The 15942-nt window shown below is 41.4% G+C and overlaps 2 protein-coding genes across 2 annotated transcripts in view; one reads left to right on the plus strand and one right to left on the minus strand.

Moving 5' to 3' along the window:
• The first annotated feature begins 4123 nt into the window (after positions 1 to 4123).
• Positions 4124 to 6292, plus strand: LOC311060410 (pyridine nucleotide-disulfide oxidoreductase domain-containing protein 1-like). Its single transcript, XM_084078589.1, has one exon. It carries the CDS (start codon positions 4316 to 4318, stop codon positions 5792 to 5794), a length of 1479 nt encoding a protein of 492 aa, XP_083934715.1. The 5' UTR covers positions 4124 to 4315; the 3' UTR covers positions 5795 to 6292.
• Positions 6293 to 14019: 7727 nt separating this feature from the next.
• LOC311060226 (uncharacterized protein) overlaps positions 14020 to 15942 on the minus strand; it is a gene marked incomplete at its 5' end in the record, with an annotated part of 17984 nt that continues 16061 nt past the window's right edge. The window contains 2 exons of the mRNA XM_084078359.1: positions 14020 to 14506; positions 15295 to 15394. Of these exons, the coding sequence (XP_083934485.1) occupies positions 14327 to 14506; positions 15295 to 15394 (280 nt within the window). The 3' untranslated portion in view covers positions 14020 to 14326. The remainder of the gene's footprint in view (positions 14507 to 15294; positions 15395 to 15942) is intronic.

A 15942-nucleotide genomic window follows, 5' to 3' on the forward strand; every position in this document is an offset into this window, starting at 1 on the left:
TTATTGTAAAAGAAATTGATTTTTTTTCATGAAAAAATCATCAATCATTTTATTGTAAAAGAAATTGATTTTTTTTCATGAAAAAAATCATCAATCATATGATTGATGATTTTTTCATGAAAAAAAATCAATTTCTTTTACAATAAAAATGTAAATAGAAAATTCTGATCAACCACTTAACCCTATATACTTTGTGATAATTATACTATATCGTAGAAATAAATATACAATCTATAGCTCACAGTTGAAACGTGTTGTTAGCTTGTACATAGGCTAATTTCACAATTACAAAATAACAATCGTTCGAGGCAAAAGTTTGTAAGCCTATAGCTTCCACCCATAACGATAATTTTGAAAAGGTACTATTAATATATAATTTAATGTAATGTATGTAGTCTAAGTCTATGTATTGTTAATGCTACCACAAACCCCCCAAACCCCACCCACATTTATAGTCCCCCCCTACCTTTACACTTACCTATACTTATTACTGCTCAGTACTGTATTATAACCCCATTACTATGGGCCAGGGGTTCTCAAACTATGGCTCAGGAGTCAGGACTCAGGACCCACTTTTGGGTCAAGGATTCAGTTATAGGTCACACATATTACTATTGTATTTTTCGTATTGTTATTTCATTTTTGTCTCCACCAGGCCGAAGGCATGACCGAGACTATATTCTGCACCCTGTCCGTCCGTCCGTCTGTCTGTGAACAGCTAATCTCCAGCACTGTTGGCTTGATCGCAGCGAAACTGTGCACACACACTCCCAGATGCCAGAGAAAAACCTATGCCCCACATTTTTCACATGGGCCTGTTATAGCACCACCAGGAGGCAGATGTTCAGTACATCAACAGATTTTGTCCAAACATCACGCAAATCGGCACACATTATCTCTATATTCATTAAACAAAATGTATTTTTTCATATTCCATCCTGATTGGAAATTTTGCACGCACATTCCCACTAGGCAGAGAAAGAAATGCCACTTGAAAATGTTCAAATCAGCCTCATGGTGGCGTTATAACAGGCCAATTCGTGTTTTTACCTATAACTGCAACGATCTGTGTAAAACTTGCCCTGCATTTTTCACATCTGCCTTTTAAAGCGCCACCAGGTAGCCGATTTATCTAAAAAAAATGTTTATATTACTCGGATCAGTTTGATTTATCATATTCCATCCTGATTGGCTGACTGATGTACTTAATAAGTAAGATTGACATCTAAAGTTTGCAGGAGTGGCCCGTTTTTAACAAAATGCCGCAAATCATGAATGCAGTGTCCGATTGCAGTGAAACTTTTCACGTCACATTCACACTACGCTGAGGAACAAATGCCACTATGCCATTTTGTCCAAACGCAAATCGGTACACATTATCTCTAAAGTCAAGTGATCAAGACGGATCCGTCGGATTTTTCATATCCCATCCTGATTTGCGAATTCCGAACATTGCTGGCCCACAATAACCTACCTGACCTGGCGGACACCTGTGCTCTTTTTCTAGTTATACCTTGCTTTTGTGTTGTACATTGTTGTCATGGTCTGGTGGAGCATGCGACACTAGCATTTCACTGCACATACTTGTATGAGCATGTGACACTAATAAAGCAGGCTCTTGAATCATAATGGGGATGGTGTTATGCATCTAGGTATATTTATTTTGTACACATACAGTATTATACATATTTGTAATTACAAAACAACAATAGTTTCACATAAATGTATAGATACCTTTTATATTTTTGACAGAGTGCATGGACTCTAGAGTGAAATTATTATTATTATATTGTTGTTGATGGCAGGGGCTTTTGAAAGTTGCCTGTAATATGCAAGTGTATGTACCTGTACTTTTCAATAGGCACATTCTCATATACATAATATAAGCTATGATTTGAAGGCATACAAGTACCCTATGCATTGTGGAGTGGAGAATGGGGAGAAAAGAATCATGCTGGTCACTGGTGGTGACTGTGATGTGCTGCCTGCAAGAATAATACAAAAAACAAAATTACATTAAAACATCAAAATGAAACCATCACACACACACACACACACACACACACACACACACACACACACACACACGCCAACAACCTTTTGAAAAATCACATTCCAGCAGCCTAGCCCTGGTACATGACAGGTTGTCTATACTGTGGTTCTCAAATAAAGTGGGGTCCAGGGACTCTCAGGGTTCCTTGAAGGACTCTTACAAGTCTGTAAGGGTCCATTTTGTAAGGTTTCTTTCATTTGTATACTGTCAGAGTTAAGGGGGGGTCTTAAAAGTTTGAGAACCACTGGTCTACTCTACTCTGTTCTGTTGTCTCTCCTGGCTAATCCATTAAGAATTCTCCACGCAAAAGCCAGAAAGGTCTGGCTTTCTGACAAAGTGCATGGGCTAGAGTGCAATTATTATTATTGTTGTTGTTGTTGTTGGCAGGGGATTTAGAAATTTGACAGTAATATGCAAGTGTATGTAGGCTACTTGACAGACACTTTTCAAAAGGCGCATAATAATATACATATAAGCTATGATTTTACAAGGCATAAAAGTACCCTATGCATAGTAGAGCGGAGTGGAGAATGGGGAGAAAATTAACCTCGGTCCCAGCCTCACTCATCTGCGAAAAGAAGAGGGAGAAAATAATCATGCTGGTGGTGACTGGGATGTGCTGCCTGCAAGAATAACAATACAAAACAACACCTTAAGTGTATGACCTGTGAAATCACATTAAAACATCAGAAGGAGACCAGCACACACACTCCCAACAACATTTTGAAAAATTGTATTCCAGCCTATAGCCTAGCACTGGTACAGGACAGGTCGTCTGTCTACCACAGTGGTGTAAAGTAACTAAGTACATTTACTCAAGTACTGTACTTAAGTACAATTTTGAGGTATTTGTTTACTTTACTGGAGTATTTCCAATTTTCAGTACTTTTACTTCTACTTCACTACATCTCAGAGGCAAATATTGCACTTTTTACTCCACTACAATTATTTGAAAACTTTAGATACTAACTACTTTGTAGATTTTGATAATTATTACAAAACATACATTATAGCCACTTCAACCCTATATATATACATTTCGGCCACTTGAAAATAGCAGATCTACAAGCTCACAATGCGTCGCATTGTGAGCTTGTAGATCTGCTATTTTCAAAAGATTTTCATACATTTTATACATTTGAAAACTTATGAAATGGGACATTTTTACATAATGAATACTTTCTACTGTTGGTACTTTAAGTACATTTTCATACCAATACTTTTTGTACTCAAGTACATTTTGAATTCCGGGCTTTTACTTATTTCTACATTGCAGTATTGATACTTTTACGTAAGAAAATAAGTACTAGAGTAATTTTTCCACCACTGGTCTACTCTAATCCAGTGGTTTTCAACCAGTGGTCCGGGGACCACCAGTGGTCATTGAGGGGGTTCCAGGGGGTCCCCAGCCAAATTAATAGTTAGGAACCAAATTGACCCTTGTGTCTGTAACTCTGAGAGTGTACACATCATAACCAAATGGACCCGAGTTAAATAAACACTAATGATGATGATACAGTGTAGATTGGGGACCCCCAAGAAATCAAAATGGTTGCGTCCCTGGCATATCTTTTCAAAAGGGGGTCCGTGGGCTAATATGTGTCAATTTGGGGGTCCTTGACGCGAAAAGGGTTGAAAACACTACTCTAATCTGTTCTGTTGTCTCTCCTAGTAGCTAGCTGCTCCATTAAATATTCTCCACACAAGTCAGCCAGAAAGGTCTGATAATAACTAACGTCGTCGAATTTCGCGGACCCAAATACATGTCCGTAATCCTCTACTTGTCTACTTTCACCACACCCACACCACGCTACATGTCCTCAGTAGAAATACACTTTTTAGACGTAGTTAAAGAAGAGCATTAATTTCCCCACATTACACGAAATCTCCATTGTAACGGAATCAAAGATGGCCGACACAGACGCGTTCGTTGTTTACCAGCGTCAGATACGTCATCAAAGTGCGTCATCGACGTCACGTCGACATGTTGGGAAGTGAACACAAACCCTTATATAGATCATTTTTTATCTTTCGTCAAACATGGGTGAGTCCCTGTATTTGTTGTGGACTTTGTAACTGGTTGAGCTACCTTGATGTTCTATGTGTAGTCGCACAGCATAGAGCTTCACAATCTGATTGATTGATTGAATACTTTAGACAGAAATGTAAACAGCACGAACAAGGTACAGTCAGACAGACATTTGAGCTAAAAGGATAACACATAAAAATCCTGGTACTTGTTTCCACTGTGGTCCTGTTACAATGGCAGATAATAAAAAGCAGAAAAGCTTCCAGTTTGTGGTCGTAGGAGGCGGCATCGCAGGCGTGACGTGCGTGGAGCAGCTGCTGTCCCGGTTTCCCTCTTCCGGCGTGGCCCTGCTCACGGCAGCACCTCAGATCAAGACGGTGCAGAACTTCAGGCAGGTGTCCAAGACGCTGGAGGAGTTTGACGTGGCCGAACGGCCGTTCAGTGTCCTGGAGGAGAAGTATCCCAACCTCACTGTCATCCAGTCCGCTGCCACGGCCCTCTACGCACGGAAACACACGCTGCGGACCACGGATGGGCTGGAGGTGAGCTACGAGAAACTGTGCATCTGCAGCGGAGCCAGACCGAAACTCCTGGCCAAGGACAACCCCTTTGTGCTGGGGATACGAGACACGGACAGCGCCCAGGAGCTCCAGAAGCGCCTGTCCAAGGCAAAGAGGATCGTCGTCGTTGGTAACGGTGGGATCGCCTTGGAGTTGGTGTACGAAGTGCAGGGCTGTGAGGTGGTGTGGGCCGTGAAAGATAAAGCCATTGGGAACACCTTCTTCGATGCCGGAGCGGCACGGTTCCTGATCCCCTCACTGGAGGCAGACAAACCCGAGGGGGGCACGACTACCTGCAAGAGGGTCCGTTACACAGTAGAGCAGGCCAGTTACACAGTAGAGCAGGCTAGACCTGGACCTTCGCACCCCGCAGAGCCTGGCAGTGCCCTGGGGCCAGACTGGCATGGAGGCATCACGCTGAGAGGAGCAGAAGAGAAGAAGGCTCACAGAGTGTCAGTGGAGTATCAGTGCGAAGTGGACAAGATCTACACCCGCGAGGAGCCGGAAACGCCCGTATCATCTGAGGCAGGATCCTGGCCGGTTTACGTCCGGCTGACCAATGGGAAGACCGTCGGCTGCGACTTCGTCGTCAGCGCCACCGGCGTGGTGCCGAACACCGAGCCGTTTCTCCAAGGCAATAACTTTGCGCTGGCGCACGACGGCGGCTTGCGAGTGGACGACCACATGACCACGTCGGAGGCGGACGTCTACGCGGCGGGCGACGTGTGCAGCGCGAGCTGGGAGCACGGCCCGCTGTGGCAGCAGATGCGCCTGTGGACCCAGGCCCGTCAGATGGGCTGGTACGCGGGCAACTGCATGGCCGCGTGTGTCCTGTCGGAACCGATAGAGCTGGACTTCTGCTTTGAGCTCTTCGCGCACATCACCAGATTCTTCAGCTATAAGGTGGTGCTGCTGGGGAAGTTCAACGGCCAGGGGCTGGGGCTCAATCAAGAGCTGCTGGTGCGTTTCACCGAAGGCCTGGAGTACGTCAAGGTGGTCCTCAGCGAGGGCAGGATGGTGGGGGCAGTGCTCATCGGCGAGACGGACCTGGAGGAGACGTTTGAGAACCTGATCCTCAATCAGATGGACCTGACGCCCTACGGAGACGAGCTGCTCAACCCCAACATTGATATAGAGGACTACTTTGACTGAGTAGTGGTGGAAGGAGTACACTGATTTTATTTTTACTTAAAGGAGCGCTTCACCCATTTTCAACCTTATCTTCATATAATCGGGCCTCGCTAATGCTCATTTTAAGATGGCACCATTTCTGCCTACTCACTGTGTCTCATTCTTGGGCTGTGGACAGTTCAGATGGGAATTCCAAGCTAGTAGACACTACAGCCTTTCTCTGTCTGGACAGTTCCTGTATCATGCTGAAATAGAAGCCATAGCATATTAATATAAAATAAAATAAGTTTTAAAATCTTGTTTGAAATTACCAAACCTGCCTACCAGTGATGTCACTGTTACGGGCAGGCAGGTTTCTGAACTGTCCACAGCAGAGTAGACAGAAATGGTTCCATATTATAATGAGTGTTAGTGAGGACCAATTATATGAAGATAGTGGTCCTTTAAAGGACCACTTCACCCATTTACAATCGAATTGTATGTTTCCACGCATCAGTTATTGTTTGAGTGAGATTTGTGATGCAATTAGGGATGTTGTACAGCTCAGAGCACATGAAGCGGTAAAAAAAAAAGGTGATTAAAACAACAATGAATAAAGCTGAATATATTAGCACAAAACATTCTGTACAGAAGAAGATTGTGCTGCGGACCACATGCATTAACACCTGATAGCTGATAGCATCCCTTTTCTGGGGCTAGCATTCATCAGAAATAGTGGATCTACAAGCTCACAACGCGTCCATACGTTGTGAGCAGATGTACAAGCTTGCCTTGTTATAACTTAATATGTGCAGACCTCATTAAGTCTCAATCAAATATCACTGTTTTATTATGTCAATCTATGTTGCCTTATTTCATAGTCAGGTTATGTGTTAGTTTTAATTTATTTCTATATTATCAGTCTATTTTGATCATTGAAATACCCAAAGCATTATGGATGTTTTTCAGCAATGTTCATTAAAGAATTGTAACTGAAAAGCAAAATGAGTAGATTGGAAACTTAAATAAAAAACTTAAATTCACCCTAACAGCTCAATGTGGTTGGTTGTGGGCTATGTGGGTACAGGAGAGGTTCAGTAAAACATCCATCCAACCACCGCAGAGGCACAGGTTGGATTTGCTTTGCTTATGGTGCAAAGCACACTGCATTATACTTTGATATTATGATGGTACAACACACACACACATGGGGTTCATTCTGAAACCGTCACAGTATCAATTACATTTGGGAACACTGTGGCATCAATCTCTCAGTTGTATAGTTGACTAATTTGTCAACTGACTGACTTGTTGATTTAATCAACAAATATGTAAAATTGTTTCCCACATGAATCATGCAGAGACCAACCGTTCAGGTTTCAGGTGAGAACTCAACATGGTTTTGGTTCCACAATAGTTATTGGCCGTTGAAAGTTATAGACTGAGAATTTAGCGTAGACTAAAAATAAAGTGTCTCCAATGTGGGTCAGTCTATGACGTCAGTCATCTATGATGTATCTATGACTCCACATTTCTGGGCAAGGTTTAAGCCCAACCCATTTACTTCCCGTTAGTTGTCATAAAATAAAAGGCAAAACTAAATATATCTGGTCTACTGACACAATAAATGTGGCCCTGATGGATCCAGCATTTTGTGAACCCAGCCCCAGACACACAGGATAGACAGACCACCCTCTTCTAGACAGATCGTGTCCTACAACAGTGGTTCTCAAAGTTGGGTCTGGGGACCCCCAGGGGTCCTTGAGGGGGTTCAAGGGGGTCCCAACTTCCCTACCAAATGGACCTTTACAGGTCTTTAACTCTCAGAGTTATGCAGGTCAGTGGCCTAATACAAACTTAAATTAAAAAGTTTGAGAACCAGTCTTACAAAGCGATTCCGTACAAAATATCGTATTCAGCATGGAACAAAGCATAAAGTAGATTATTGACAACGTTTTGGTCGACTTAAGACTGGACCGAGCGGAAGCCCTAGTGTGCAACACTGTAGCGGGCTACACTATTCAAACAAATACACTCTCTAACCTAGCTATGATTCCATTTGACCTAAAACCGTGTAACTATGGAGTAACAACTAAGACCGTCGCAAAATGTGGAAACCTCATTCATGCCATCTAATCTGCTCTTTGAATCTAACTGGGACAAAGGGCCTTGATGCCAAGAGAGGAAGCGGACTCTTATTTGGCAATCGCTGCAAGATGGCATTGCAGTAGGGCTAGTGCCACCGCCATTTTCAAGCAAACGTTTTCATCCCCTATACTACTGTTGTCAGGTTATAAATCTTCATTCCTCCAGACCTGTGTACTGTAGCTCTGTTACGTGTGGGACTAGTTTTAGTGAACCTTATCACAATAGAAATTATACTGTACATCTATAACTTATATTTTCATACAATGGTACATTTCATGTTAAAAAGAAAATATACAGTATTTATGATAATAATATAACCTTTATTTTAAAATACTTAGTACAAACAATTTAATAGAACAACATATGTTAAGTTAGAAAAAAGGCATTCCCTGGAGTCCCTGCACCCAATGACAGCGAAGGTATGAATCCTTTAACAGCGAGTTTACAGGAGAAAACTAATTTTGTGTCGAGTACAAAATACCTTTGCTTTGTGCCTATCTTTTGTGAAGTGGCTGATCTGTATGATTTACTTGGCTTGGCTTTAGATAACCTGAGGAATGAAACAAGATCAGATTTAATTAACCCTTTTAATTACCCTCAACAACAAGCTGCACCCTAAACAATAGATACCAGGCCTGTGCCTTGGCATCTTGACTCTTTGATATTCAGAACATACAGTATAAGGCAAAAGGTGAACAATATAACATTATAACGGTGTAATTCTACCATAAATCTTCCATAGGAGAAAGGTGCTATATAAATGAAGTCCATATATGAAGTCCATATAAATGCATGGAGTGTTATATGTATAAATAACTAAAAAATCGACCAAAATATAATAGCTTGACTCTGTAAACTAAATAGAGTATTCTCCTGATCCAGTATCCAATACACCCATCTATTAAATTGTTAATATAAGAGATTAATGAGAAGATTTGTAGCTGCTGCATAGCAATGAGTCAGGGCAGGGCACTTTATGGAGGAAGCAATTGGAAGAAGGATGAAAAATAGCAAGACTAATGAGAAATACAGCAGGGTTGATCATTACGACTGTCCGGATCAAAATGATCATTAAACATTGAAGCCGTGTGCCCCTAATACAGTGGTTCTCAAAGTGGGGTCCGTGGACCCCCAGGGGTCCTTGAGAGGGTTCCAGGGGGTCTCCAGCTAAATTAGTTAATATAGCATCAAGATTACTTTAACCACTTTAACCCTAAACAATGGCTATTTGAAAATAGCCGATCTACAAGGTCAACGCGTTGCATTGCAATGCGTTGTGACCGTGTAGATGTTATCTTCAAACAATCTTGGATGTTTTAAAATCTTGAAACATTTTAACAGCACAAATCTTGTATGGGGTTCTGTGCCCCCACCCGGTTATGCGATACCCATGTCAGAGCATAGTTTATTTGTTATATTATTTTTTATTACTTTTATGCCCATAGGGAGATTTCTGTATCTGTCCCCGTCCCCATATATGGAGTTCCGTGTCAGGCATGCCCAAATATGGATTCCAGGCCAGTGTGACGTCAGTACTATGAGGTCATAATGATGACGTCATATTGATGACATCAAGGTACTCCATATATGGGGATTTGTGGTTTGGTTCTATAGATATTCTTTGGAGATCTGCTGATAGCGGTCGGATGGGCGGTTCAGAACAACCGCCCATCCGACCGAGGCCGGGGCACGGCACTCCCTCGGGTCGCATTTGAAGTCAGTCGGTCGACTGATGGTTCTCGAGATACATGAACTACAGACATGTGCACACGGCACGCACACACAGGCAGACAGAGATTTCACGCACTTACTGTATAGTAGGATTATTATACCTCGGTATATTAGCCCTTTAAGACCGGGAACGCATCTGTGTCATTTTAAGATTTCTTTGGCTATTCAAAAATAGCATCTGCTATTTTTTAGAAAAATCGTGAAAATGTGTGCAAATCTTTAGTTTGAATATATATATACTTTTTTTAAAGCGAAAGTTTTTAACTCAAATCTTTGCTTCTGGGGATTTTACAAATGTCTTCTAAATCCTTACAGTTTTCTTTCTTTTTTTTTTTTACTTATGTTGCTATATTTTCAATGGTTTTCAAACTTTTTTATTTTGTTCCAGGGACCCCCAGAAGCAAAGATTGGAGTTAAAAATGATTTGCACAAATTTTCAAGATTTTTCTAAAAATAGCAGATCTACAAGCTTATAGCGCGGCACTCGGTGCCGCGCTATGAGCTTGTATATCTGCTATTTTTATATAGCCAAAGAAATCTTAAAATGACACGGATGCGTCGCCGGTCTTAAAGGGTTAGATTACCCATCAGGAAACGTGACATGCTTTCTACATAACAGGACATTCAGTGCGTTTAAAAAAAAACCTCACATGTTCTTATCTAACCACATGGGACGTGTAATGTGGTAGGAATCATTGATACTCCACATGGGATTTAGACATCCTCACAGAGTGACACATCAGTACATTATTACAGTAACCCTATATGTGTACTGTACATACAGTACGCTGTACTGAGAACAATAATGTACCCAAGACTAGGGTCATGTTTCCCACCCACACAGGTCACCGCGCTCTCACTGAGAACTGGCATATATCACATACACAGGACATAGAAAAAGAACACCAAAACAACAACGATTTATAGTTAGGAACCAACAGGTCTGTAACTAAGAGAATGTACAAATGGATTCTCAGAGTTAAATTATCACAGAGGATTTTACAGTGTGGACTGGGGTCCAAGAGATACCATTTGTATCAACTTGGGGGCCCGTGTGGCCTAAATCATTGGTTCTCAAAGTGGGGTCCGGGGACCCCCAGGGGTACTTGAGGGGGTTCCTGGGGGTCCCCAGCTAAATGATGGAGAGGAACCAAATGGACCTTATGGGTCTGTAACTCTGAGAGTGTACAAATGGAACCAAATGGACCCGTTAGGGTCCATTTGGTTCCATTTGTACACTCTCAGTAAAATCAAATGAACATTGATTTTACAATATGAATTGGGGTCCCAGGGATAAAAATGCCATTAAGTGGGGGTCCGTAGCCTAATGCATGTCAAACTGGGTTGAGAATCACTGCTAGAGCCGTAAAAATCTTCTCTTATGGGGAGTCCCTGGCTTATCTTTTCAAATGGGGGTCCGCGGGCTAGTAATAAGTGTTAATTTGGGGGTCCGTGACATGAAAAAGTTTGAGAACCACTGGCCTAAATGCATAATCACACTGAAGAAGACCTTGAAATTGGTGGCGAGACACATAGAAAGTTCAATTCCTGACTTTTCTTTGTGCAAGTGTAGGAAGCCCCGCCACGAGGCAGGGCATGACTAAATTAGTCGATAATCATTATGTTCCTTATGTAAATGACGAAAGATTTATATGAACTGAAGGGAAACAAGAGTGTACTGAAAAAGACTGGAACAGAGAGACACACACTCGGTTCTCGACAAGGCCATTTTAGACTGAAAGAAATGGAATGCTTAGATCAGGGGTTTTCAACTGATTATGAACCAGCTAGGACCACCACCCTGACTGAGAATCAACCTGGGGACCACTGTTGTGTTGGGAGGGGGGACATGGGCGTGGTGTGGGGGGGAGCTTGAAATTAAATAATGACTGTTAAGGGCTTAATTTAATTTGTTAATTCGAGGTGAATTAAATCAAGCCCTTAACAGTTATTATTTAAGTGAGATATGCTAGTGGTCCAGAGCTATACAAAAAGATTGAGAACCACTGATCTATTCCTTTCCCATGGTTACCCCTACTCTGTTCTCTTAACCTTCCATATTAAACTCATGTAAACTGATTCATTGCAACTTATGTATGAGCGAGCAGACACCTGGGATTGATCATTGGCACATGTCCTAATAACGGTGACTCAACCAGGCAATCCGGTTTCCCTTGAGATTCTAACTGTTTTCTGTAGAAGTTCTTAATTGACATCCGACTTCCCAGTAACTGACAACATTGATGCGTCATTCATCATACATCACCAGGTAATTTACTGCACTGTTTCTCAACTAGTGGTCGATAAAATAAAATACAAATCTTCACTAAATTACATTACTAAATGCATGGTCAGGGACCACCACATGCTATACCTTCACGGACCACCAGTTGAAAACCCATGGCTTAGGTCATTCATGAACCCTGACCAAAAGGTCCCATTCTGTGTGTGTGCGTCATCCTATCCTGTTCAAAATAAGAGGTCAAAATAGGGTGCCATTCAGTAAACATCTGGTATCTGTTGTAGATCCTCTATTTTGTGGGAAACAAACACAATTCAGGGAGTCATTTCTCGTCGTCGTTTCTAAAAGTGTTATCTATCTGATTACATCCATGAGGTAAAGGTTATGTACCTTCAGTAGGAAAGACATTAAATGGATTTTGTTTCCCCAGCACTATGATGTCAATGATGTAATTCAGTATGAAGTGATCTCAGCAGCGGTGGAGTAACTTAAGTACATTTACTCAAATACATGTTGTGTGAGACACACACACACACACACACACACACACACACACACACACACACACACACACACACACACACACACACACACACACACACACACACACACACACACACAGATGATGATAGTGTTAAAACGGATCTCAGGTAATCAGGCCGTTTGTTCCAGAGAGGAGGAGTGTTTTATTATACTGTAGTACAATCAGGAGACAGGTGTGTTATGATATGAGAGGTCTGATTGATTTATACTATTATTTAGGTCATTGGTTCTCAAAGTGGGGTTCAGGGACCACCAGGGGGTCCCCAGCTAAATTTGTTAATACAGCAACACAACTAATTTAACCACTTTAACTATATTTTATACTTTGGCTATTCAAAAATAGCAGATATACAAGCTCATAGCGTACTTGCACCTAAATAATAAAATGTGTGCTATGAGCTTGTAGATCTGCAATCTTTGGGGGAAAATGTGTGCAATTTTAATCTTTGAATACAGTATATATATATCTTTTATTGTTTTAGAGCTACTATAGCTACTATAGGGGGTCCGCCAAATCTTTGTGTGATAGGATTTCGTTTTTTTACATTAACCACTTGAACCCTAAAATTCCTTTTCTGAGGGGAACATTAGCCAAAAATAGCAGATCTACAAGCTCTCAACGCCTCGCAGCGCGAGGCGTTGAGAGCTTGTACATCGGCTATTTTTGGCAAAGAGGCTATAGGTGTAGAGGGGAAAAAATAGCAAAAAATATACACAATTGTATACAATATAGAGTAGGGGGTCCCTGCTTCATCTCTCTCTCAGCTAGGGGGGCCTTGGCCTGAAAACGTTGAAGACCCCTGGTCAAATACATATCAAGTTTGAGAACCACTGATTTAGGCAGTGAGCAGGTCAGAGATATTCAGGAGCAACATTATTAAGAGCCTCATAAACACTAAAAGTAGCACTAGTATGAAGTCAATTCTGTAATTATTTGACAGCTTTAGTTACTAGTTACATTGCATAGATTACATTGGTACTGTAAGTATATTTTGATGCCAATAATTTATTTATTCATCTTTTATTAAAACTTTTACTCAAGTTTGAACACAGGCCTTTTACTTGTAACAGAGTATTTCTATAATGTGGTATTGCTATTTTTTACTTAAGTAAAAGAGTATTTCCTCTACCTTGGATCAGCTGTTCTTGTGCCATCTGGCTGCAGCATTCTGAATGACCTGTAATACAGAACTGGTCTGGACAGATGCTTCAGTAAGTGCAACGTAGCCTACCTAAATTAACATGTACAACAGTGACTCCTTGTGGATACTTGGGCTGACTGCTGAACATAATGCCAGAACTATAACATTGACTCAACATTTGACCTATTGTGCCAGCCAGGCCAGCTGAACAACAAACAAAAACAATTTCATGAAAAGGTATACAACTGCCATGCATGTAATTCAAAGTCAGTGTGGGCCTATAGTCGTGAAATGCCATGCGTGGACCTTTTGCGACACACAGTGGCAATGAGCGTGTGCAACACTATTTTGGGCTGAATTTCTGGGCTACCACAAAATATTTGAATATATATATATTTTTATGCAAACATTTTTAACTCAAATCTTTGCTTCTGGGGGGTCCCTGGAACAAAATGGGGGTCCGCGGCCAAATACGTATCATTTTGGGGGTCCTTGGCATGAAAAAGTTTGAGAAACACTGCTTTAAGTGGTTAGAAACCACCTGTAATGGTTCATTGTTTACCTGGCTGGTATCCTAGTTTCTTTGAACGCACTACACTGTTGTCTCTGCACTCTATTGTGACATCAAAACACGGCGACTTTTGATGCTTTTGTGTGACGCAGTAGTATGATCAAGTAGGGTGTTCATTTACGAAGAAAAAAACACAAGTTAGAATATGGAGATCAGATAAGTGGGGTCTGCCCCACAGCAACGATATGCGAGTTTAATCAGTCCGAGTCTGTCCTCTGGTAGAGCTTCATGACGTTGGTGTCATGGAACTTCTTCCACGTCTTCATCTCCATGATGTAGTCATGGTTTGCGTAGAAGACCACGTTGGTCTTCTTATGTTCCATGTAGTAGGTGGAGTATTTACTGTAGTCCTCTGTCATGAAGCCATATGCGTCCACCTGGCAGTGAGAGAGGGAGAGAGAGAGAGGGGGAGAGAGAACATAGAGAAAGAGAGTTGGTTGAATGCATTGACTGCAAATTTATGGGTTTAAATATGTAAAATTGCATTGATTGCACATGTATTAGAGTCTGGTTTCTGATGTATATTTGTCTAATGTATTGTTGCTGTGTTGTCGTTTGTTATGATGTTTAGTGTTTTTTGTTCAAGAGGCCCACAATGGAAATAAGCCCTCTGGCTTTATTGTGTTTTCATCCTCGGTGACATACAGTCAGTCATCCTCGGTCGACTGTATGTCGGGAAGTGCTTTTGTGCCCTTTTTTTATGTCACCAAATAAAATCAATCAATGAACACAGGGAGAGATCACACTTCGTCGGGTGGAAACCTTGTATGTCCAAAACTGTTACTTTTCAGGAGATGTTGCTTGTTAATACTTTTCGTTTGTTCAATCCTATAATATAATTGCCTAGAGGGTCAACGGGGCCCCGTGTGGCCCCGTGAGGCCCCGCCAGGTACCCTGGCTGCCACAGGCGTGCTGTCGCTCTGATGATCCACACCAAACTTGGCCCCTGGGGGTGCCTCATTTGTGCAACATACATACTACTGTAGGATCTTTATTTATAAAACCCCACAGACACACCTTCGCTATGTTTGTGTGGCACTGTATTATGACGAATTAGGTCATTCATTTACAAAAAAAAAACATGAAAAGCTGAAATACATATGAGGTTTCTGCCCAACAACAACGATATGCAAAAATAATGTACAGAAGGTATGCGTTATCCTACCACGTCACAGGTGTGCAAAGCTAGAAATAAAGTGAACGCCCCATTGGAGGGTCTGACCACCGACCAGTACGTCCCGTTGAGAGATGAAGACTTCAAGAACCTTTGGAGGAACACACATATCACAAGGTGTTAAGAAAAGTGTTTTTGTATTTTGTGAGGTAGAGTGATGGCAGAAGGGAAAGATATGCCGGTTTATTCAGGTTAAATATAACAAATAAAGAATTATACATACAGATAATGTGATATAGCAGGTATATACAGTACACGATGTTTAGAACGTCAGTATTATGCAGGTGTGTCCATGTTCTTTTAGACATACTGTACATTGGCATCATATACATGTTTGTATAGAAAGATTTGCATCATACTGTATGTACAGTAGGTGTGTATATCGTATGTGTGAACACATATGTGTGTGTTCTGTGTGCATAACATGCTGCCATGAGGCTGGGCTAAAACAGCAGCAGCAGGTGCACACACACAGATATACACACAGTAGTACTGCAAGTGACAGACAACAGTAATATGGAATGAAAACTAATTACAAAAGGTTTTAATACACAGGTGAAGAAAAAGGACAGTACTTTTCTATTTTAAAACAAAATGCCAGAGGGAAATAAATATTATGATTTTTTTCTACATACTGTA

Source organism: Gymnoscopelus microlampas, assembly GCF_963454915.1.
Source record: "Gymnoscopelus microlampas genome assembly, chromosome: 14".
NCBI lineage: Eukaryota > Metazoa > Chordata > Actinopteri > Myctophiformes > Myctophidae > Gymnoscopelus > Gymnoscopelus microlampas.